At 40.1% G+C, this 24,481-nt stretch overlaps 1 protein-coding gene across 26 annotated transcripts in view; it reads left to right on the top strand.

The window, feature by feature from the left end:
* NRXN1 (neurexin 1) overlaps nt 1-24,481 on the top strand; it is a 1,147,797-nt gene that overhangs the window by 700,898 nt on the left and 422,418 nt on the right. For 3 of the 26 annotated variants that reach the window (XM_043603368.1, XM_043603366.1, XM_043603365.1), the window contains exon 1: nt 13,222-14,223. The exons of 22 other annotated variants lie outside the window; for them this stretch is intronic. In XM_043603368.1, coding sequence (XP_043459303.1) covers nt 13,974-14,223 — 250 coding nt within the window. In that variant the 5' untranslated portion in view covers nt 13,222-13,973. Of the gene's footprint in view, nt 1-13,221; nt 14,224-24,481 lie in introns of those variants that run through there. One more of the 26 variants, XM_043603367.1, reaches the window with a different exon arrangement.

Here is a 24,481-nt window from a genome sequence, read left to right as displayed (position 1 = left end):
GCCCAGGAGGGCTGGCTGACTTACTTATGTAAGTAATCATCCTTCAAAGAAATTAGTTATATGTTAGGTATGAATATAGCTTCTAAAAACTGATAACCTGATTTATGTCAGATCAAATAGAAGATAGTTTAGTTTTCAAATCTAGTAAAAAGAAGAATTAGGTGATACAGGGCTAGTGGAACTCCTGGAGAAAAACATCAAGTATTTTGGCTTCTTCTGTCTTCTTGTTTCTCTATCCTCAGAGTGTCATTTTGACTTCATGGTCTCAGAGTGGGTATCTCCCATAGACATTGAATCTGCATCTGGGGCAGGAAGAATAAGGTTTTGTGACAAAAAGCCTAAATAAGGACATGCTATCTAAGTCTGCCTTAAAAAAAAAACAAAAAAAACCCAAAAAATCCAAAAAAAACCAAAAAACACAAAACAAAAAACCCACAAAACATTGCCAATGACCTGTGTACATTTCCTGAAGATTAATTGGGTCACAAGGGTACTCTGACCACATGGGGTTTGGGAAAGCAAGCAGTTTTAGTGGGGCATATTGTCATCCTGTATCCTCTATTCCTCTCTCTTCTCCTAAGACAATTGGTTCAATTTGCCAGGGAAAAGGCAAAATAGATATTGAGTACAAAACTAGAAGTATCTGTTACAGCTACTTGTCTAGATTGATGACTTGATCTGTAAGCCAAGGACTGGGCTGCTCCCCAAAAAACTACAATTGAGCAGTCACTGATTTTTAAAATGGCATTCCTATATAGATACCGCCTAGTGAGTCATGGGAAACCATAGAATTCTTTCATGCTAGATTTGAATCTTACTACAAATCATATTTTTATACTTTTTTATCTGGGATATTACAATATATTTTCCATTCTGTGATCTCCCAGCAATCCAAGTCTTGCTTTTATTTTGTTTTGTTTTTCTTGTTTTGTTTTGTTTTACTTCCAGTCCTGGAAGCCCAGTGGATTTAAACTTCATTTGCCTAACTAACCAGTTTTTATCATTTTATTACTGGATTGAGGAATATACATTGGGTGAAAATATCATTCATCCCTCCAAATCCTACTTATCTCAGCCATACTAAACTACTTCAACCTTTCCCTAAGGTTATTTGATTGTAACAGTCGAATTTTAATCTGCTGGGTTATAGCCCTGTGATCTTCTAATTTGGGTTCTATGGATTAGTTTTTAATCCCTTTAATTTTCATAAATAATTTCCTAGTTTATACAATATATTATCACACCAAATTTAGAAAATATTACTCATTTTATATAAAATAGAAAATATCTACCATGTTAACATACTTGTTCTCTTGCTCTTAATGTCTCTGTAGGATGTTGAGTTTAAAAATATATGTATTTTGACAAATTGGAAAAAGAAAAAAAGAGAGGATGGGCATTTAAAATAAAAGCTAGAGCTTTGTCCACTGATCAGCCACTGTAGCTCAGGTATCTGTTAACAGTGTGAAGGGTAGAATTCTAGGCAGATAAAATTGGACAACTAAGGAATAGGTTGAAATAAATTGTAAGGTTTTATCACAACCCTTATTATTATTTAGTTATTTAGTTATGGGACTTTTTGTTCTTAATTATGTGACATGACAGTTTTTAGCATAGGAAATGTGTAGCTTCCTTAAACATGACTCATATAAGCAATAAACCTTAAATAAAGGGGCGGGGCAGGATCTGTGAAAACAGGCTCGTGAGTTTCCTTCCTCACATTTTATACATGGAACTATTATTTGCTCTTATTATTTAAGAGTGTGTGTTACTGCTCCTGGAATGTAAATGCATTTTAAATTAAGATTTTCACATAATATTCCACGGTACGGTTTTATACTACAGATTTCTGCAAATCAGAATGTAATACTGACTGATAGCAGTAGTTAATATTCTTGTGAACCTAAAAGGTAAAGCAAACATTTGCTGAAATTTACATAGTTTTCAATTTTCAAATGCTAGCAAATGGGAGCTGCTTGAAAATAGAAATCACCTATATTTTTCCCAAGGAAAGAAAAGAAAAAGGCCTCAGGTATTAGTTCAGATTCCTCCTTGTCAAGCCGAATATCTTTAGCTTGTGTAGCAGTTTTGATTTTTGTTTGTTTGTTTCTTTCTTTTTCTTTCCCTTTTCCCCCATGCTGTGTAAAGGCTTGCTCAAAGCAGTAAGGCATAAAGGAAGGCTTTTTTCCTCCTTCTCTCTCTTCTACTGATTGGCTGAAAGGGTATGTGTTTGGGGGACCCTTGCAGTTTCTCTCGAGACCATTCATGTAAATTGAAAAAAAAAAAATCAGTATTACTTGAAAACATAACTAAAACTTTGATTTAACAGTACAAAAAAGGGTGCTGTTTAATCCCTCAAGTAGGAAATTGCTTTTCTTCATGATCCATTGCTTTCATACTGTTTCTGGCTGCTACTGTGGAAGGAGAAAAGACCCACCTTTACTCTTCTTTTACCATGTCTGTATTTTTTTTCTTTTACCTCTTACTGCTTGGCAGTAAATAATAGTTGAAATAAGTAAATTTAAATAGTTAACAGTAAAATCCATGACTGATAATGCATGTCTCAGTTGGACAACTGTGATTATACCCAAGCAGGAGGTAATTTACATGGGAACCTGAAATGAGAAATTAAGACTTTGGCATAATATAACAATGAGGATATCACACATGTGTGGCTCCTCTGTATGATACTACAGATAATAGATGGAACAGCACATGCTCCAAAACTGAGGATTTTTTTTTGACATAGATTGTTTAATTTTTTTTTTCCTTGACAAATGACAAATCAAAGTATTGCCAATATGAAAGCATACTGATTGTGTTGGCAGTTGATCTTCCATTGGCCATTAAAGTATACAAATTTCACCACAATTGAAGTTGGCATTTGCTGTGCTAGTAGGTAGCATTATTTTAAAGCAAAACATTGTGAATTGGACCAAAGTAGTTTCATTCTCAATATGTCCCTCCTAAATTTTATTAGTGAGTGAAACTTTACACTGCACAGAAAATTGAAAGCTTTCTCTACTCTTAAAAATTACAACATGGGAGCCTTTAGGTGGCTCAGTCACTTAAACATCTGAGTCTTGGTTTTGGCTCAGGTCATGATCTCATGGCTTTGTAGGTTCGTGCCCCACATCAGTCTCTGCACTGGCAGCACATAGCCGGCTTGGGATATTCTCTCTCTCTCTCTCTCTCTCTCTTTCTCTCTCTCTCTCTGCCCCTCCCCCACCTGTGCTATCTCTGTCTCTCTCAAAATAAATAAATGTAAAAAAAAATTAGGATACCAAATCTAGTTTTAATTATTTAAGGGTAAAGGTAGATGAGACATTTACTTCTTTTCTTCATTTGGATATAAAATACTTGAAATGTTTCTTGTAGCTCTTTGATTAAGCACCTAAAGTAAAATGAGGGTAAATTTGTTCACTGGAAAATAATATATGAGGCAATCATCAGGTATGCATTTTAAAAATCATCAGATATTCTTTGTATTCATACTATCATGTGTTAAATATTGAAGACCATGCCATATGCCTAATGAAAGCTTCATTAGAAAGACATTAGTAGATTAATTTCACTCTCTGTGTGGTTTATTTTATTTAGAATGCAGTAAGGTAAGTTCATTAGTTTGCAGATGTAATGTTTTCTACTGTACCTCAATGCAACTAAGAACAATTCCACAGAGGTCCACAGATCTACTAACACCTGTCAAGATAAACACAAAGTTCTCTTGGGGAATCATCTCAGCAATAGAACAGAGAAAATCTGAGGAAAGTAATTCTTTCATCAAATAAAAAGAAGACAAAAAAAAAAGCACCAGTGATTAATGATTTTTTGAAATGCCTCAGAGGTCATATTTTTCTTTTACAAGTATAAAAAATATAATATATCTTTTAAGAATAAATGTTTGGGAGCATATAACACTCATTTTGAAATAAATATTCCAAGAGATTTCAACTCTGGAATGATCATGCAGTTTGAATGGAGCCACTGAAAGTTTTTCTGACACCTATAACTTAATCTCTCATCCATCCCAGAACAAGTATATTAGATTATAAGTTCTGCTATAGTGATGTTATTTGAATGGTTATAGTTAAAATGGTGCCAGTATTTCCATTATAAAATCCTATTTTCAAGGATTTATAAGTTGCCTACAAATGTTTGCTCTGCAATTCAGCCTGGCAGCCAGAATCTTGGCTTGGTGGTATTTTTTTTTTCTTTTTCCTTTTACATAGTGTAAGAAAGAAAGACATCTGTTTATAGCATGAGTAGGAAAATATGACAACGAATTCCCTTATTCTTCAAAGCCAATTTATTTAGCATTCAAACCAGAGTTCAGCCTAAATTTCTTATATATTTTAGGCAATAAAAGAACTAACCAAAAGCCTGTAAGGATAAATTGAAGATGATTTGTTTCCTTTGTCTGTTGGTTTTTGGTTAAACTCCTAAACATGGTGATAGACTTAACCAGTTACTCTGATACTTTATTCATTCAGCACAGTAATAATGTGGATATACGATGTTATATATCCTAGGTATTTTTTTAAAGGTATTTGTGACAGTCTATACTTGAGAAAGTAGCAAATATCACAAAGTTCAGAAACAGTTCCAACAGAGATATATGTATTAAAAATTAGTAGAAGAATGAATGAGATTTGGAGAGAAGAAGGAGAAAAGATTTTTTTTTAACCGAGGAAAAAGCATGGGCAGTGGCAAAGAAGTGAAAAAGTTGGGGTGCCTGGGTGGCTCAGTCGGTTAGACGTCCGACTTCAGCTCAGGTCATGATCCCGCACTCCCTGAGTTCCAGCCCTGCATTGGGCTCTGTGCTGACAGCTCAGAGCCTGGAGCCTGTTTCAGATTCTGTGTCTCCCTCTCTCTGACCCTCCCCCGTTCATGCTCTGTCTCTCTCTGTCTCAAAAATAAATAAACATTAAAAAAAAATTTAAAAAAAAAGAAGTGAAAAAGTGTGCAGTGTACTTAGAGAAGAGAGAAGTTTGTGTGGCTGGAGGCAAGGCTGTTTGTGGGGGAAGGGACAGAAGTTGTGATAAAGGTAAGACAATAGAGGTAGTATGGAGGCAGATTTTGAGGGGCGTAATATGCCATGCTAAAGAACTTTGACTTTACCTGGAAAACAGGTATTTGTAGCAAGATAGTCATAATAACTATAATACTGACATCAAAAAATCACTCTTGACAAAATGTGTAATCTAATATATTCTTCGTGAATTGAAAAGGGACTAGATTATAGATCCCAGAAAAACCTATTTAGAGATTCAATTCAGATTTCATGATTAAATTCCTTTCTGTGCACCCAAATGGCAATATATGTTCCAGAACATATATTCATAAAGATAGGTCAAATCAGTTTATGTTCTAAGTGCTTGGACATTCAGAAAATCGAATTTATGGTATGTGTATGATGTCCAGTTCCAGATTTGAATATCTATATTTACTAAGGAACTTGCAAATTATGTGTCAGCTTCTTTTTTTTAAGTTTATTTTTATTTATTTTGAGAGAGAGAGATGGAGAGCAAGCGGGGGAGGGAGACAGAATCCTAAGCAGGCTCTGTGCTGTCAGCACAGAGTCAGATGCATGGCTTGAACCCATGAACCATGAGATTATGACCTGAGCCGAAATCAAGAGTCGGACGCTTAACTGACTGAGCCACCCAGGTGCCCCTATGTTTCAGTTTTTATGTCATCCTAACTTGTCTTGTAGTTGTCCTGCCAAGTCTAGCTCCATTCTCAACAATCCTATGCTTCTATCTCCTGCAGTGATGGATCTGCAGGAGAGACTGCTGGTGAGTGCGGGCAGACAGCTCACAGGTTGTCAGTTTGAATCATTGATCTTTCCTGTAGCTGATGCTGCTCAGAGTGGAGGCCTGATAAGACAGGACCTGAAAGGGACTTGTATTTTTTTTGTGTTTTTGTTTGTTTTATGGTACGGACTCTTGGATGGCCAGTGTTAGGTTTTATATGGAAACGTTCTCATAAATTTTCATTTATTTCCCCATGTCATGAAAGAGGTGGAAAGAATAACCCTTTCCATAAATTAAGTAGAGAAGTAAATAAAACTGAAAAATAAGTAAATGCTGACACATATATACTATGTGCCAGACACTATCCTAAGTACTTTACATCTGTCAATTCATTTAATTATCACAACAACTCGACAATTTTCCAGCTCTTTTAAAAACATGAAAACTGAGTTTAAATAACCTGCATAAGACTGCATGGCTAATAAGTTGATAGAGTCAGAACTGAACCCTAGTGCAGTGTCTGAGTTCCTGCTTCTAGCCACTGGGAAGGCTAACTGAAGAAGGGTTCAAGTACAAGAGATGGGAAGGAAAAGAACTTTTAAATTCATTTTTATTTTTTTATTTTCTGAGCAGGGTAAAGGAAAGGTGTGAGATGGTGACATGTGGGGTTATATAGCAAACACCTTGAAGTCTTTAAAGAATCCTTTAAAGAAGCGATCTGGGAGCAGCCCTATTGTCTGTGCTGAGTACACTGCTAAAAATGTGAGGTTATTGTAAGGAGCTTAATTAGAAAGCTTGCCCTGTGTTGGTTAATAAAATCTCTGGCAGAGACTTTGACATTTAGATGGAGCAGTGGTTCTGAAAATCTGGTTCCCCTGGGCCTGCAATGTGAGCATTACCTAGAAACTTGTTAAAAATGCAAATTTTCAGAACCTCTATATATCAAGGGAATCAGAAGCAAAGCAATCTATGATGTAACAAGTCCTCCTAGTATTTTCTACACTCTAAAGTTTGAGCACCACAGAGAAATAGAGACTAAACCAAGAAATTACTGGGGAGGTGGCCAAACTGGACTGTAGACTGAGTAGGGAAGAGTTTAAAATAGGGCTAAATTAAAAATCACTTACAGCTGATTATCATTATGTTTGTAGCACCTATCTAAAACCTGTACATATGAGTAAATGACAGTAACTTCCATTTAGTGCTTAATATATTTTAGAAACTGTTCCAATTCCATTACACACAGTGTTATAATCATTTTACAGATGAGGAAACTGGGGCAAGGGTCCATTAAACCCACTGTCACATGAATAATAACAATGGATTCAGACTCAGTCTGGCATTCAAGCCACGTGGTCTACTGCATTACGAATATATTCAAACCACATAGTATAAACCTTTGGAAGAGTGTGTCAGCAGCACAAGTTGGTTGAAATAACTGTATAAACAATTATGATGACAATGATTGAAAGATGACATATGATTGGTTTATGCTTAAGCAATACCCACAACACCTAAGTACGCTATTGCAGTGAGACTTCTATAACCCCACCTGGGTGCTTAGGCAATAAATTTTAGGTAGGATGTCATAAGTGAAATTTTTATTAAATAGAGCAAGAGAAAAGATACAGATGGTAAAATACTTCAGTCCTAAATACGACTAACCTTGATTGAATAAATCTAATCATGCTTCACAAAACAAACTGCATATCTAGGCTTTCATTCAATTTGAGTGAAGGAAGTATTGTGTTGGAACCCAACTTCCAATATGGAAGTTCTAGGTAATAGCTACATGACTGAATTCGCCAACCTAGATCTATACGTGGTGGGAGATGAAAGTATGCTTCCAGATAAGAAAACACTTCCTAAATAAACCTGACTTTTCAGTAAGATTATTATATCTGTGGGCCTCAAGTTTATAATCTGAATAAAGAAGAGATTGCCCTACAATATCTCCAGGAATGCTTTCAGCCCCGGCCTTTTTTTTTTTTTTAATGGTTTCATTGTTTGGTTAGTTAGTTGGTTGATTTGGTTTTACTTTACTCTCAATGCTCCTGCTCTCTTATTCAGATCCTTTCTCAGAATGCCCATAGGGACCTGCACTAACCCAGAAAGGTAACGGGGTCAGAGACTTGTCTCTATATAGCTTCACAGAGGACACCCTCTTGAATTTTTACCTCTTTCTGCACTCTGGATCCCAACTCAGAAATGCCTGCAGATGGATGTGGGGTCTGCTTGTCTTTTGATTGTGCTGGCATTAGTAGAAATGCAAAATGCACGACTGACACCCTCTTCATTTTTAATTTTTAAAAGATTGGTGCTGCTTGTGGGTTTTAATATACTTCTCCTCTGCTGCTTTTAGTGTCTACTTTTCTGTTTAAATAGCTTAATACTGAGCTGTAGGAATTTCCAATTAAGTTTAAGGAAAACACGAAAAGGTTGAAAGTGTCTGCCTGACAACCATCCTGTTCCTTGAGGCAGAAGGGTTGATTTTTGGAAAATGAAAAAATAATTTGAAATGACCTGTCCTTTTCCATTTCTCTGCACACTCCGCTTTCCACTCATTCTCCTCTTTCCCTCCATTTCCTTTGTTTCCACCCCCTCAGTTTTCAAACCCATCTCCCATTTCTTTCTTTTTTTTTTTTTAAACATATTCTACTTTTTACATTATTTATTTATTTTTGAGAGAGAGAGAGAGAGAGAGAGAGAGAGAGAGAGAGCTCACAAGTGAGTCAGGGGCAGAGAGACAGGGAGAGACAGAGAATCCCATGCAGGCTATGCAATGTCAGTATCAGTGGAGAGCCCAGAGTAGGGCTTGAGCTCCTGCCCAAGTAGGGATAGAGCTCACCTGAAGCAGGGCTCAAACTCCCGAGAACTGAGAACCATGAGATCATGACCTGAGGCCAAGTTGGATGCTTAACCAACTCAGTCACCCAGGCACCCCCCCATCTCCCATTTCTTAACACCGTTGTCCAAGTTAGGCTACCTGATTTCTTGTTCATTATACATTATTAGCTGTGAATGGGTCTAGGACAATCTTCCATGCACAGCTATTAGGTTATTTTCGTAGATCCCAGTAACCACTGTTGTTAGAGGCAGGGTAGGGTTAACCACTCTTTCAAGAGTTCCCAAAAGTGCAGGCCATAGTGAATGCAAATGCAAACCCACTTCTGCTACAAAAGCAGACATTTATTAATAAGTAGACACAAAATCTTAGAGCCTGTTCTGGAAGCTTGATGAAGTTCCAGCTCTTGGTTCTGTTCGGTACATGAAAAATGTCTTGCAAAAAAAGTTGTGCAAATATGGCAGTATTTTGCTAATATGGCAGGAACCAGCTCATCATCTGTCAGAATTAGGTGACTAAGGTCTGTTAAGGATCAAAAATAGCACCCACTTCATATGGGTTTGTGATGATTAAATGAACAAATACATTTACCTCTCTCAGACTTGTGCCAGTTACAAATGTGTTAGTTCTTAGTACTATTATTATGGCACCATTCCTTATGGTAAAGGACGAAAGGCCTCTTAGATTCACATACTCTGTTCAAGTGGAAGCAAAGCATGTCTATAAAATATTTTGGCCAATCCACTGATCTTGACTGTTAATAACTTCACCAAACCTCCTCCATTCCTAACCTCCATTCCTAACCTCCATTATGCCAGTTGACAAGTCATTTATTTTGCAAATTATAACCTTTTTTTTCAACATACATTGTAATTAATGAGCAATGCCATATCATGCTTGGAGATGATGATAGCCAAGGCTTCTAGAAGCCACCTCTGGCTTCTATAATTCTGGTTGAGACATTGGAGCATAAATTCCTGATGAAGGCAGCTGACTCTCCTGGGACACAGAACACTGACACACATTTATATTACACTGTTTATGCTGAAATATTTAAGAGTAAATTATAGGCAGCCAAGCACCATGTCTCCTCCAACCAATTCTAAACTCACCTGACAACAATTTGTTAGAGGCTGCCTCAGTTTCCTTTAAATAATGCAGTTCCAACCACAAGGACTGACCAGCTGAAGAGACAGAATGAATAAGCACCAGTCAGATTGGGCAAAAGTTTGTTCACAAGACTTTCCACCACTCTCTGGGCAGAGAATGGCCCCTTATTCCACCAAATTATGACCATTTGTAAGGAGTACTGCAGCATCAGTATCACAGCATCCACCCCAATCCTCCCAGGTATCGCGAAGGTGCCCTAGACATCTGCCTGAAAACTGCAGCTACAGTTTCTTCTTTCAAGGCAGCTGTAAATATTTCCTCTTTAGCTCTTGAGACTCCCGTAAAACTGAGATTTCTGGCTTATCCTTTCCCTAACCCTGCCTTTATCTCCCTAGGCTGGAGACAATGTGAGACAGGAAGGAGACCCTCTTCTTCATGGAATGCTCTTGGGAAGGTTCATCAGAATTCTTTACTTACTCTACTCCTATGGCTTTAATTTGTATAAATCACTGTCCAAAGTCCCAGCTCCATCCTTCTCTATTTTTTAAGAGAATAACAAACTCAGTAAATCCTCATTAATCTCAGATATGAATTCACATCTTCACTAAAATTTGTAACCCCCGAATCAATAATAGTGGCACTATGGTTGTCATTAACAGACATGCACAGGGTGGCAAAAAATTTGAGTCCCTAACACCCAGCTTCCAGCTGAGGTCAAACAAGGCAACACTCTGCCTTCTCGTTTTAGCTCTTATACTATAAAGGAGTGCTCTTTCTGTGTTCTATTTAGTGCCATGTTTTTCACATTTTTGTGTTTTTTGTTTGTTTTGGTTTTGGTGATTTTGCTGTTCAAAATGGCCCTTGAACATAGTGCTGAAGTGCTATCTAATGTTCCTAAGCTTAAGAAGGCTGTCATATTCCTTTCAAAGAAACTAGGTACGTTAGATAAACTTTATTCTGGTTTGAATTCTAGTGATGTTGACGATGAGTTCAGTGTTAATGAGACACCAAATATATTAAATAAGATGTCTTTAAACAGAAAAAAAACACATAAAATGAGGTTATGTATTGATTGGTTGATGAAAATGCTGTGACGAAGGCTTGTAGGAACCTAAGCCCTAGGAGCAACGGTTCAGTATTCCCTAATTCAGTGTCTGTAGTGACTTTATAGACCATAAGTACGATGTATAATAAGAATTGACTGTATGCACCAAGAGGCTAATTTATATTTCACATATGCTCAGCACTCATGGGAGTACAGATGAAGACTTGACTCCTCTCCCCTTCAGGAATCTCCCATCTGGATGGAGAGGGAAGGACAGAGCTACACCACATATGAGCATATGAGCACACAGTACTCTATGTTTCCAATAGAGGAAGGGAAATGAATGAACTATGCAGACTAATCAGCTCAAATATGTTAGACCTATATGGGAGGAGAGACATAATGCCTTAACTGTGGGGAGCATATGATATATTTTAAAGTACTCTCACATTAAATATTGCGTTATAGCCTTCCTGCCCTGTGGGATTGTTAGGAAAGATAGGAACATGACTATTTTATAAAGGAAGCTATGGAGCCTCAGGGAGAGGCCAAGTGACTAATGTGACATAACCGGTAAATGGCAGGGCCAAGAATGCAGCACAGGTTTCCTATGTCCTAATCCAGTACTCTGTCCATACTAACGCTGTGAGATGTCTCCATCAGAGTATTACCAGGAGTCTTAACTCCATACTGTCAGGATGGTTTTCCTCTTCTTTTCCTTTTGAAGCTTACTTGACGTATTAAAAATGAATATTCACAACCCTTGGCTAATGAATTAAAATACACATGCTGAAAAATAACAAAATGAAGAGGAAATGGCCTGGGGGTACGGGTGGGAACAGAACACAGTGGAAGGTGCTGAATTTGGGTTCTGTTGCTCTTTGAGCAGCTGTGGGAAGTTGGGAGACATGGTGTATTTAAGAAGATAAAAGCATATTCTCTAGCATGGCTAAACCGTTTCAGTTAGTGAACTACTGAAGAATCATTATTATTATTTTTAGTTAGGATCACATAAACTTGACAGGAATGTGAGATGCTGGATTGCTACAGATTTGATTTGTTGGCCCCTGGACCGTGGTTTCACAGTGACCACCAGAGTCCCAGGGTGGACCCTAGGAACTAGGATGCAATATACAAGTCTAAATGGCCACTTCTGTGAATGGCTGATTTGAATCAAATCCTCCTAGCATTTTTTTTTTATCTTCCTGATACATGACTTTGTATTTGTTGATTTAAGGGATTACATAGACAGTGAGGAGCCAGTGAGAAGTAGTGCTTTTTCAGAGTTGTTTTCCTTTGTTTTTAAGTAGGAATAAAGACAAAATGTTCAGCCACTAGACATGTCATGGTTTTTGTCATCTTTTGGAAACCAGGGGAGTATTTTAGTCATAGTCCTAAATCCTGTCTGCTAGCCTCCACTGACTGTGGTCCTCCTTGCCAACTCCACTTGCTGTCCTAGATTTTTACTTTTAGGTGCGTGTTGGCTTTGCTGGTCTCCCATCCAGGACATGCAGCTTTCAGTTAAAGATGCTGCATTTCACCAAGAGGGTATAAACATCCTCTCTTCCTTGGAGGCACTAGATTTAGGAATTTTTATTTCCTAGTGCTATTTTCCTTATGAGAAAGCATGAGAGAAAGGCGGAACTCCACCCTTACAAAAGATCATCACAGCTAGACTTCTGTAGGGGGTCTTGGAGTACAAGCAATCTCATTCACACTATTTCTCTCCTCTGCTTTCCTCCTCTTTACCACCTGTCTCCTTCTTCCTCTCTTTCATTCTTTCTTTTTCTGTCTCTCCCTTGGCTGCTGGAGTCACTTTTTTTTTTTTTTTCCCTCCTCTTCCTGTGTTTTGGTTCCCTGCATTTCCACTGCCTTATATGAGATATGGTATTGTAGTGGGATCGAGGACTCTTTGTTATGAGTGATATGTGTAATTAACAGATCACCAAAACTGATGCTTGAGTAGATGGTGTCAAGCCATATTTAGAAGATTGGGTTTGAACACCTGGCAGAACAAGTTTGGTCCAATAAAAAGAGCCGAATTCTTTCCCTTTTAAGAGCTCTCAAGACACTGGTTACATCTAAACCATAGGGGTAGGGGAAGGGTGCCATTTGCCGTTGTAATTCAGACAGAGGGATCACCTGGCAGAGGAGGGAGAGTTGCTTTTTAGGTGTTCCCCGCATCGCAGTACACGTGTCCCTTTGATGTGTGGAGAATGCATGAGAGAGGCAAAGCAGGGCGATTTTTGTGGGAAGCTAGACCAGCCTCCCTCGTTACATAGGCTCGTCCTCTGCATTGCATCCGAGCTTCAGTGATTTGCTGTTTGGAGACTGCAGATTTGCATAGAGCCCCTCGCTTCGCCAGCGTGTGTGGTTTTTCTTTTCTTTTCTTTTTTCTTTTTTCTTTTTCTTTTCTTCTCTTCCCCCCCCCCCCCACCCCCGCCCCACTCCTTCGTCTGCTTCCTCTTTTGCTTAGCTCCCTTTCCCCCGTTCGATCCCCCGCTTCCTCCATAAGGTGCACTCTTGCCTCTGAACCCCTCGCCGGGCGTAAGTGTCAGGAGGCGGCGGACGCGGGGATTGCCTCGGGAGCAGGCGATGCGCGCCGCTGCTCCGCGCGCTGCCCGGGGGAGGCTGGCGCGGTCGGGCGAGCCGGCCGGGGCTGGATGGAGGGAAGGGGCGCCTCGATTCCATGGGATCTGCTTCTCCCTTGAAAGGAGGTCGGGCCGGCGAAGTAGCCTCCCCAGTCCCCACACACGATGCTAAATGGATTTACCTAGTGGAATCGCGGTGGATGGCTGTCATGTAGAAGTGAGGACCCTCCGGGAGGAGCTTTAAACAATTTCCCCGCTCCCCACCCCCCGGCACGCACTCTCGCCCGAAACTCTTTGGGAGTATCTCTCGAGAACCTGGAGCCCTGGAAATCTGGGAGCAGCCGCTCGCTCCGCGCTCGCTGCTCCCCGGGGCCGCCTTCCCGGACAAGCCCCCCCATCAGCTGCATTCGCCTCGGCTATGTTTCGGATTCTTTGGGGCGCACGGCACGGCGGACTCGAGGACCCCGAGAAGACTGTCCGAAGGAGGGAGAGGATGGGTGCCCTGGCGCGGTGAGGCGGCCGGCCCCTCAGCCCACCCGGAGCCGCCCGCTCTCCGGCGCCCTCGCCCCTCCCCGCGCCCCAAACTTTGCCTCCCGCGGCGGTTGCCCCTCGGCGGGCGCCCCGCCATGTACCAGAGGATGCTCCGGTGCGGCGCCGAGCTGGGCTCGCCCGGGGGCGGCGGCGGCGGCGGCGGCGCAGGGGGGCGCCTGGCCCTGCTCTGGATAGTCCCGCTCACCCTCAGCGGCCTCTTAGGAGTGGCATGGGGGGCGTCCAGTTTGGGAGCGCACCACATCCACCATTTCCATGGCAGCAGCAAGCATCATTCAGTGCCTATTGCAATCTACAGGTCACCGGCATCCTTGCGAGGCGGACACGGTGGGTCTGAGGTGCCAAGTTCTCGCGGGTTACTCCCTGTCTCCTCCCTTCCAGCCCTGCGCTCGCTTCTTGGCCCCTAAGGCTCAGAGAAATGGGAGCGCGAGAAAGGGAGGTGCATTTGGGTGTGTTTGGTGGGAGCCACTTATCTCTTTGAAGACAATAGAAAGGGGCTGGGGGAAGGCGTCGCGGGTGTTTGTGGTGAGGGGTGGGAGGGGCGCTTCTTGTTGGGGTGCCGGGAGGAGAGATGTGGGCACCTATTAACGACCGTCCCTGGCCGGGCGCCTGGGCCCCGCGGGAAGGGGGCGTTGCTAGCCAGAAGGTCACTCGGTGTGGCCGGATGGGGCGTCGCGCTCAGCCGAGGGACCTGAGCGCCACAGAGAGGAGGGCTCTGCAGAACCTTTTGTCTGTGCTGTGTGTGCTGCCCCACCTCCTGCCCATTTTCCCAGGCCTGGGGGAGGGAGAGGTTCCAGCTCGCACATTCCTTCAAAGTGTGCCCAGACTGCAGTGACAGTGAAGCGGTTGTGGTCCCAGGACTCGCTCAGCAGGATGCAATTGCTTTAGCATCCACCTCTTCCCTTAACTGGAGAAGGTAGGGGGGTCACCCTCCCCACTGCTGGCCAGCCCCCCTGCCAGGCTCGGAGACGACCTCTGAATACCATCCCCTTTGCTCCGTCCCCACACAGACACACTTCTCTTTCTCGGTGATTGGACTGAGTTGTTGTTTGTTTGTTTTGTTTTGTTTTTAAACAGGGCAGGGAGAGGTTTGGCTACCCAAACCCATCTCCCTGGGGATCCTCTTTGAAGGCTGTTGGGATGAAGGAGGGCCTGCTGCCTTCTTCCTTCCTTCTGCTTCCCAGAGAGGGCTGGTGGGTCAAGGCTGGCTGGTCTAAGCCAGGAGGTCTGCCTGGAGGAGAAGTTAGAGTAGAGTGAAGTTATTCTCCTGACCTCAGCTTCCTTTGTAAAGAGCAGAGTGTGGAGAAAAGCCTTGGTTGGTAGGTTTCTTCTCCAGAGTGGCGGAGAATGTAAGGCCAGATTCCTCTCATCTTCAGAAAAGTGCCTATTTCAGATTCCCTGAACTGCCAATAAATAAAGCATCAAACTGTTTTGGGGAGTCTTTCCCACTACCAGTGTTTATTCTCCCTCAGTGTAAGTAAAGTCTTCCACTTGAAAAGACAGGGTAAAAGTTGTGGACACTTCTATCCCTTCCCCTGCCCCCTTTTCCTTGCAGGGCCCCTTCCTCTTTCAGACTTCCTTCAGCTTTAGAGCCTTTGCCCCTCTCCCCGGGGAATTCTTCTCCCCTGAACAGCTGTTGCTTATACCTGGTTGGCCCTCCTCCCCAGGGATAGGCTTCCTGTCTGAGGACAATTCTGGTTAGCTTGTAGCTTAACCTCACTGAAGAGAGAACAAATCCTCTTGACAACTCCTCTTTAGGAGTGGCTTAGAGACCTACCTCACTGTAGGTCCTAGGAATCTCTTCCCTTCCTTCCCCTGGTTCCTCTCAAGAATTTTCTCCAGTTAAGAGTGGCTAGGATGAAAACAGGATGATGCCCCACACCTGGGCTTCTGAGCTGAGACTAGCCAAGGGGCTAGATCCCTGTGAAACAGTAAGGAGTTTCTGTTGCTCTCACCACTTGCTCACAGTATTCCCGGACCTTGTTGCTCCTTTTACCTGGTGCAGTTCTCACCCACTGCCCTGCCTTTGTGCACGACTGGGTGAGTCCCATGGGAGGGAGACCAGTGGGGGTATGGGAGGGGCAGACAGAGCGTGGGTAGGTGAGGTGAGCCAGATGGGGGTATTCGAGGGGATGGGGTGTCTAATTGTACCAGTGGGAAGTACTTGGCTAAAAATCTCCTGTGCATATTAACTTCTCCTTTACTGTGGCTCTGCCTCTCCCGAGGGCTGAGGCAGCTGAACGGGGAGCGCCCTGGGGAAATGGGGAGAGGAGAACGGCTAGGGGCCCTGCCGCAGAGCGGGGCGCTCCTCTCCCAGACCACTGCAGCTGCTACCCCAGTCAGGCGCCGTCTGCTGGTCTTTACAAACATTTTTTTCTTTCTTTTTCTTTCTTTCTTTTTCCCTCCAGAATACATTGCTTGTCTCTGTGTGTGAATGAAAACCTAGGAGCATGTATCATTGAAAAAGAGACAGGATAGAAGGCAGTGGGGGGCAGTGGTTGGTATTATTCTTTTGGGTCAGAGAACTTTCTCTTTCCTTTGAAGGTTATATTGTATGGTCATATTTGTTTGTTTTTGAAACTCTCTCCACCCTCTTTACACATACTTTTGGATGAAGCTCTCTGATTTCTTCTTCTTCTTTTTTTTTTTAAATCAGAGTAACAAACTTACCTGTCAGCAGCCATTCTCCACCAAATAAAAGCTGGTGTGAATCTTTCATACTTTATCCCTTTCCTTACTTGAAGAGAGGGAATTAACTCTAGCTAGAGAACAATCAAGGAACATTAAAGATGAAATAAGCCTCTCAAGGGTGGGGGATGGAGAGGGGCTGAGAGCTGGGCAGGCAGGGTGGTGGCTTAAAAGAAACCTATAAGAAAGAGGTGATGTTGAATTTGCTGGGTCAATAAACTGTCCGAATATTCAGCTAATTAGACTAAGGGCCCACAAGGAAATAATCTTTGAGCCTAATAGATGAGGGTGAAGGGGAAGAGCAAAGGTGACTGACGATAGGGTAAATTCCTAGCTGAAAATCAAGGCAGGTGTAAATGAGGTTTAGTTCAAAACTTGAGACTATTGAAAACATACATATGTTGATGAACAAAGGAGCCAGCCTGTTTTTTGTATTAGAATTTCTTGGAATCATAAGCGTTTTTTTTTTTTTCTTAATAGGGAAAGCACCGTATATGCTCAAATGTGTAAAAGAAAAATCATGTGTGGTGTATTTTGGGAATAAAATTGAATCTAACCTCTCTATGTTTTGAAAACTGCTGGGTCGACTATCCAGGTTCATTCTTCTTCATTTTCTCATCTTGCCATGCTTCATTTGCACTATTATGAGGTGTCACTTACAAGGATTGCAGGGTGCTGAAAGCGCTTATGGCTACCCTGAGCATCTTTGTGCAAGCTGACCCAGTTGCAGAGATTATGATGAGGTTTTCTTTTCTTTTCTTTTCTTTTCTTTTCTTTTCTTTTCTTTTCTTTTCTTTTTTTTTTTAATGCATATGAGAAGCAGGTTTTGAGATCACCACAGAATCCCATTTTTATTTTGCATATACTTAAAAATATAAATGATGAAAAACACCTCCATAAAAAATTATATTTCTATTTTAAAAAACAGAGAGCTGTGTGACTATATATGATTAAAAAAACAAGCCTGCTTATAATTAAGGATGCTACTTAAAGCAGGCTAGAGTTCAGAATAGACCAGTGTGTTCAGTTAGTATTTCTTTAGCAATGTGCCATTTGTGCCAAACATAGAATGATGTCAGCGCAGTGCTCAGGTTCCCATATCCACTCTTGGCTTTCCTAGGAACCTCTGCGTACTTTCAAAAATTAGCTTAGAGCCTCTCAGTAGTTTTCAGAGATAAAGGAAGGAGAAAGCCATCATAAAATTGAACCTACCAGTGCCAGCCGTTCTCCTCCCACAAATATGAGCTCCGGAAATTATACTGTCATGATTAGCTTATAATATTAAAGGGCAAAAGGGCTTCCCCAGAAGGGAATGTTAACAGATTTTAAAAGGGTGGTTTATAATTGAAGTAGCCCAGTGCTGTTATATAAGAATAATAATTATATCTTGAATTTATAACATTTCTCTTTCTGAGGCACTTCTGTACATACACTAACTTCTCTGAGGACCAGTCAGTTTTGGAGGGAGTTTAACATTTTCCTTATAAGGATACTGAAGCACACCATAGGTGCCCTGGAAAATGGAGCCAAATCTCTGATCAAAGTCAAAGAGGAATTAGAATCAAGGCTTCGTGGCCCATAGCCCAGAGCAACTGAGAGGGTCCACCGTGTGCTTTAATGGTTGATCTCTTAGAGATGAAATCATTGCAAGGACCAGAGCATAGCATTTTGCTTCCAACATGTAGTAACAACAATGAATGCTGTAAGGGAGGCTGATGACACCTCACTGATGCCCCACTGGTCACTTCATTGATTCTGCTGAGGAGGATTTTGTTTTTCTTTTGTTTTTCTCAGGGACGAAAGTTGCAGTGATACACTGATCCCTTTGCTCCTTTGTCTAGCAACCAAGAAAGTTAGCAAAACCTTTTGCAATATACTTCACTTAGCATTGAAGAAAAATTTAGCTTTTCTGGTAATTAATTCATACGTGTGACCCAAAACATTTTTGGCTATGAATATTCTGCTGAAGTAGACATTTCTACCTTACACCTCTTTCTTACTTTGGCTTTTTGGACAAAAATATGCATCACTGCAATGCTATTTTAGATAAGACGGTCAGGTAATATTTCTAGAAGAAGTTTTTAATAAATCATGGTCCAAGTAATCCAAGACTCTAGGGTAACTTTTGGTTGCCCTCCACTTTAATATATTTATTTATTTTTGTTGATTGTCCATCCATTGCTTCAGAAAATATATAGTATGTGCATGTTTTTGTATTTGTGCACCAGGTACCATGGAAGGCCGGATAGTAATTGGGATAATGGGAATAGGGGTAAGGGAGGAGGAGCAAGATAACCAAGGCAGGACCATCAGAAAATTTAGTTTAGTTCCAAAAATCCAAGCTACTGTTAGAAACAGTTAATCTTTAAGCAGACAAACAAAACTTGTTCTTTACAAACAAATAGCCTCTGAGCATAAAGGCAAAAAACATAAAGTTTATATGTGTGTAGCAATCATCTGATGCTCAACATGAAATGATCTTATAAAAACATCAACATAGTGGATTTTATCTACATTGTGTTACCTTGTCCTTTAATATTAATGTTGTATAAAGGACTCCTTGCATAATTGCTTTTCACTAAGTTGTTATGTATATTTCTTCTAACAAAATATAAAGTCTTTTATTTTTCAAAAAGAGATAAGGCAAATGTATTTAAGACAGCAGCTTCACTGACTTAGATTCATACCACTGTAAAAATAATTGAGGCAGCCTGATCTGGTGAAGATAATTCACAGAAGCATATCTATGTGAAAATCTGGCCGCTGCCACTTTCTAGCATCGTATAAATTTACTAAACTATTTGTCCTCACTAAGATTGTTTTCTCAGTCTGTAAAATGAAAATATCAGTTATATCTCAGTGGAGAATAAATGAGACCATTGGTTTGATAAGTGCCCAGACTATAATAGGCCCCAAATAAATGTTTGTTTAAAAAAAAAATTAGACATTTAGGTTGTTTACACATCTTGGCTGTTTTGAAGACTGCTCTAATGAACATGGGAGTGCGAATATCTCTTCCAAATCCTGATTTTAGATTTTTCAGATAAATACAAAAAAGTGGCTTTGTTGGATCATGTGATAGTTTTGTTGTTGTTGTTGTTGCTTTGTTGTGTGTGTGTATGTGTGTGTGTGTTTCTTTTAAAGAACTTCCATCTATTTTTCACAATGCCTGCACCATTTTGGATTCCTCCCAGTGGTGTACAAGGATTTCATTTTCCCTACATCCTTGTCAAAATTTGTTGTCTTTTCGATAATAGCAATTCTAATAGGTGTAAGGTGATATCTCAGTGTGATTTTCGTTGAATGGATAAAGAAAATATACTACATGCATATAAGGGAATATTATTCAACCTCAACAAAGAAGAACATACTTCTTTGGTATGTTATATCACGGGTGAACCTTGAGGACATTATGCTGAGTTAAATAAGCCAGTCACAGGATGACAAATACTACACTTACATGAAGTATCTAAAATAGTCAACTTCATAGAATCGGGAAAGGTATGGTGGTTGCCAGAAGCTGGGCAAAAGAGGGACTGGGGAGTTGCTAATCAGTGGGCATAAAGTTGAGTTGTACAAGATGAATAGGTGCTACAGCTGTAGCACATTGTGCTTATAGTAACAATACTGTATTGCACACTTAAAAATTTGTTAAGGGGTGCCTGGGTGGCTCATTCAGTTAAGTGTCTGACTTTGACCCGGGTCATGATCTCATGGCCAGTGGGCTCGAGCCCCGCATCCGGCTCTGTGTTGACAGCTCAGAGCCTGGAGCCTGCTTCGGATTCTGGGCTTCCTCTCTTTCTGCCCCTCCCCTGCTCATGCTCTGTCTCTCAAAAATGAGTAAATGTTAAAAAAAAAAAAAGGGGCGCCTGGGTGGCGCAGTCGGTTAAGCGTCCGACTTCAGCCAGGTCACGATCTTGCGGTCCGTGAGTTCGAGCCCCGCGTCAGGCTCTGGGCTGATGGCTCAGAGCCTGGAGCCTGTTTCCGATTCTGTCTCCCTCTCTCTGCCCCTCCCCTGTTCATGCTCTGTCTCTCTCTGTCCCAAAAATAAATAAACGTTGAAAAAAATTAAAAAAAAAATTCGTTAAGCAGGTAGATCTCATGTTAAGTGTTCTTACCATGATAAAATAAAATTTTAAAAAATTAGAAGAGATTTCAGGGAGAAGACAACATGAAGTGGAAAAAACAGACTTGAACCCAGGAGACATGAGTTCCAGTTCTGATTCATCCAGTGATGGTGTTTATCCTCATAGACAGCTGTCAGTGCCTCATTTACACAACATTGTGTGCCTCATTCTTAGTAAAAGACACAATTGGTTATTTTATGTGCTATGATCTTAACAATAATGTTGAGCATGGCTTTTTATATTGTTTTTTGTCATTCATATTTTTAATTGGACTAAGATCATTTCCAACTTTGAGTTCTAAGATTCCTTAGATTAAAAGAAGCTCTTAAAATCCTCATACTCCTGTTGTCTTTTTCCAGAGGCTTATTGATCCTAAACATACCATAACTGGAGATATTTTTGCAAAGATTGTATTCAGGTCCCTTAAGCCATTGTGTTGTCTTCTTCATGAGTTAGAATGGCTTACTTAGGTGCACAGGAACCATGTGGGGGGGCCAGGATCAGGACACCTGCCTTTCAGTTGAGGTTCTGAGGAATATCTCTTAGAAAAGGCACCTGTTTCCTTTACCTGGTCTTCTTTCCCAGTTTTTGTTTGCTTCTTATTTTTTTTTTTTTATTTTTTTGGTCTATGTGGGGTGTCAAATATCTCTCTGTGCAGAAATTGGTGATAGCCTTTTAAATATTCCTTTCTCTCACAAAATGCAAGATTTTTTCTCCATGTGGATCATCTAAGAATGAATTCCCTCAAGCTTTAGACAGAAACTTAGTAAAAACAGCTATATTTTAAGTATACATTTCCACAGAGCCCTCATGTAAAGTGTCTCATTTAATCAACATCATAACCCTGGCAGGGCTCATGATAACCATTTTCCTGACAGGGAAGCAGATTTAGAGAGGCAATGGTTCTGCCAGGGTCACTTAATTAATAAGTATCTGCAGTACTGTTGCTTTTCCACTATAGTATGTTAAGAGGCAAGGTTTTTAAAAAAAATACTGCATTTAAATTTAGAAGGTCTGAATTTTGTCCTAGTGTCGTCATTTTCCAATTTACTTTCTCAAGAAAAAAAAAGTTTCTTCATTAAGAAGAAAATTGGCCAAGAATTGGGAGCTAACTGATATAGTTATTAAGAATTTCGGGGCGCCTGGGTGGCGCAGTCGGTTGAGCGTCCGACTTCAGCCAGGTCACGATCTCGCAGTCCGTGAGTTCGAGCCCTGCGTCAGGCTCTGGGCTGATGGCTCAGAGCCTGGAGCCTGTTTCCGATTCTGTGTCTCCCTCTCTCTCTGCCCCTCCCCTGTTCATGCTCTGTCTCTCTCTGTCCCCAAAATAAATAAAAACGTTGAAAAAAAAATTTTTTTTTAAAAAAAGAATTTCAAGTGACTACATATATGAATTTTGTATCTCCATTCTGGCAGAAGAAACTATAGTTAATACTACATTCTGATACTTGGCTGAGAGTAGGTGGTAAGCTGGGTATGCATTCATAAATGAGGGGCATTTTCAAATTCAACTTAAAGTATTATACTCCATGACAAATAATATTATTAATAAATAGCAATTATAATAAAAAACATTTTATCACTAAAAGATGATGGTTACTAAGCAAATTTTCTGTTAATCACTAAGTATACAGGCAGATAAGAATAAACTGCTGTCTGTGATTTTTGTGAACTTGATATCTATGGGATTTGTGGATCGGAACTGAAGTAGTGTAGAAAGTTTATTTCTCCAATGTACTTCTAAGATATGTGGTTATGTCCATATTGTTTTACATGAAGCTTGTATGAATCTGGTAGCCATTTGTGTGTGTGTGTGTGTGTGTGTGTGTGTGAGAGAGAGAGAGAGAGAGAGAGAGAGAGACAGAGAGAGACAGAGACAGAGAGAGAGAAAGTAAAAATACTAGACCCCTTTTAGTTATGGGATCTCTAGTTCAAATGTATTATATAATGTGACCCCATTATGGACTTTGCTATATACTCATGTACATATTTGGTGTGTTTTTTTTTTCATATAACTATATTGGTGCAAAAAGTATTATGAAATATGTCTGGGAATTAGTAACTAGAAATAAAACTTTTAAGTAAATGTTAAAGAAGTGATTTTTACTGTGTGGTAAAATACACGGCAGTGACATTTACTGACTTGGACATCAGTTCTGCACAGTTGTTTTGATTATATGAGTTGCCATTGGACTAACATTGGTACATGTAATTATTTATGTGGTTCAGCCTGTCTTGGCTATTAGTTACCATCTGGTCATCATAGCATATTTTTCTAGATGACTACAGGATGCAGGGCTGCTAAACAGAAGTGGTATTTCTGATGCTTCTTAAAACTGAGATGATTTGGGGTTCTGAAATCTCTAATTTTACTTTAAGATCAGATTATCTAAAGTATGGATAGTTACACAGAATAAAGCACATCACTCTGGTTGCAGTGCTGTTCTAAAAAATATATTCAGAGCAAATATGGAAGTTCAATGTCATAGTACTCTGGGAGTATCCAGTTAGCACTTTCATTTGGGTATGCAGCAGGGTGTTTTAAAGAAGTATGCAGTTTTCCTGATGAGTTTTCCTTTTATTTTTTTTCAAGATTTTGCCTTTCTTAATCTGATAAATTCTCTAGTTTATATCCATGCCAATGTATATGTCATTACCTTTTCATTATCAAGTATGTTACAATCTGTTATAGAGAAATAGGACTGGATCATGACGAGTTTAAATATCTCAGAATTTCTGCCTAGAAGGTGTATTACAGAAATTGAGCTTTCCCTTTTCTTGAAGGGTATTATTTGCTAGTCTATTTATTTTGTATTTCACATAGACTTCTGAAAATCTTGCCATGTTGGATTATTTATGCCTAACATACTCATTGAAAATTGATCATTTTCTACATTACACCTTTCCAGAGTTGAAGTAATGAAACTTTTCTAACACTCTAGACTAAATTCCTTGAAGTGTACCTTTAACATTTTCAGAATGGCAATACTCTGTATCAGTCATTTTCCATAGCTACTGTCAGAGTAATAGCATATGGCGGAATAAGATGAACATTAAATTTATCTTTCAGCATAGTGGTTAATTGGACATGCTGTTATATATGCAAATAATATATTTGGTTTCCCCATTCATTCTTCTCTTTGGGACTTGTCCTAAATGAAATAATAGAGGTTTGATTCTACAATGGACAACTTATCATACCATAATCAAAAGTAGAATACTGCCAATGAATCTCTGACAAACATCTTTATACAATAGCCTATGTTTTTGTATACACATGAGGTATTGATTGGGTACCTTTGTGATGATTGAAATATATACCAATAGTCTACTTGAACTTGCCAGTTATAAAACCTTTGTGTTAGTAATCTTATTTTTAAACATAAGATGTTGCTCTTATTTTCAAATAAAATAAAAATTTTAACTATCTTTACACAAAAAATCAATTCAGCTCTTGGCTTATAGTAATGGAGTGACTTAGATGCTGTTGAGGTATTTCACTATTTCTTATTCTATCCCAGTGAAAAGGCTGTGCAGAGAAGAACCAGGGCTATGAAAGTGGTGGTAAATGGCCAATTACATCATTTATTTATTTATTAATCAATTAGTCCTAATTATACATTAGGAATTGTTCTAATCCCTTAACCAAATATCAACTCATTTAATCCTCAACACTCTATGAAGTACTCATATTAATCTTCCATTCTACACACAAGGATATTAAGGCACACTGGGGTTAAGAAATGACAAGATTATAAAAACTAAAGTTCTGG

This window comes from Prionailurus bengalensis, chromosome A3 (assembly GCF_016509475.1).
Source record: "Prionailurus bengalensis isolate Pbe53 chromosome A3, Fcat_Pben_1.1_paternal_pri, whole genome shotgun sequence".
Lineage (NCBI taxonomy): Eukaryota > Metazoa > Chordata > Mammalia > Carnivora > Felidae > Prionailurus > Prionailurus bengalensis.
This window is presented reverse-complemented; position numbering and strand designations above follow the sequence as displayed.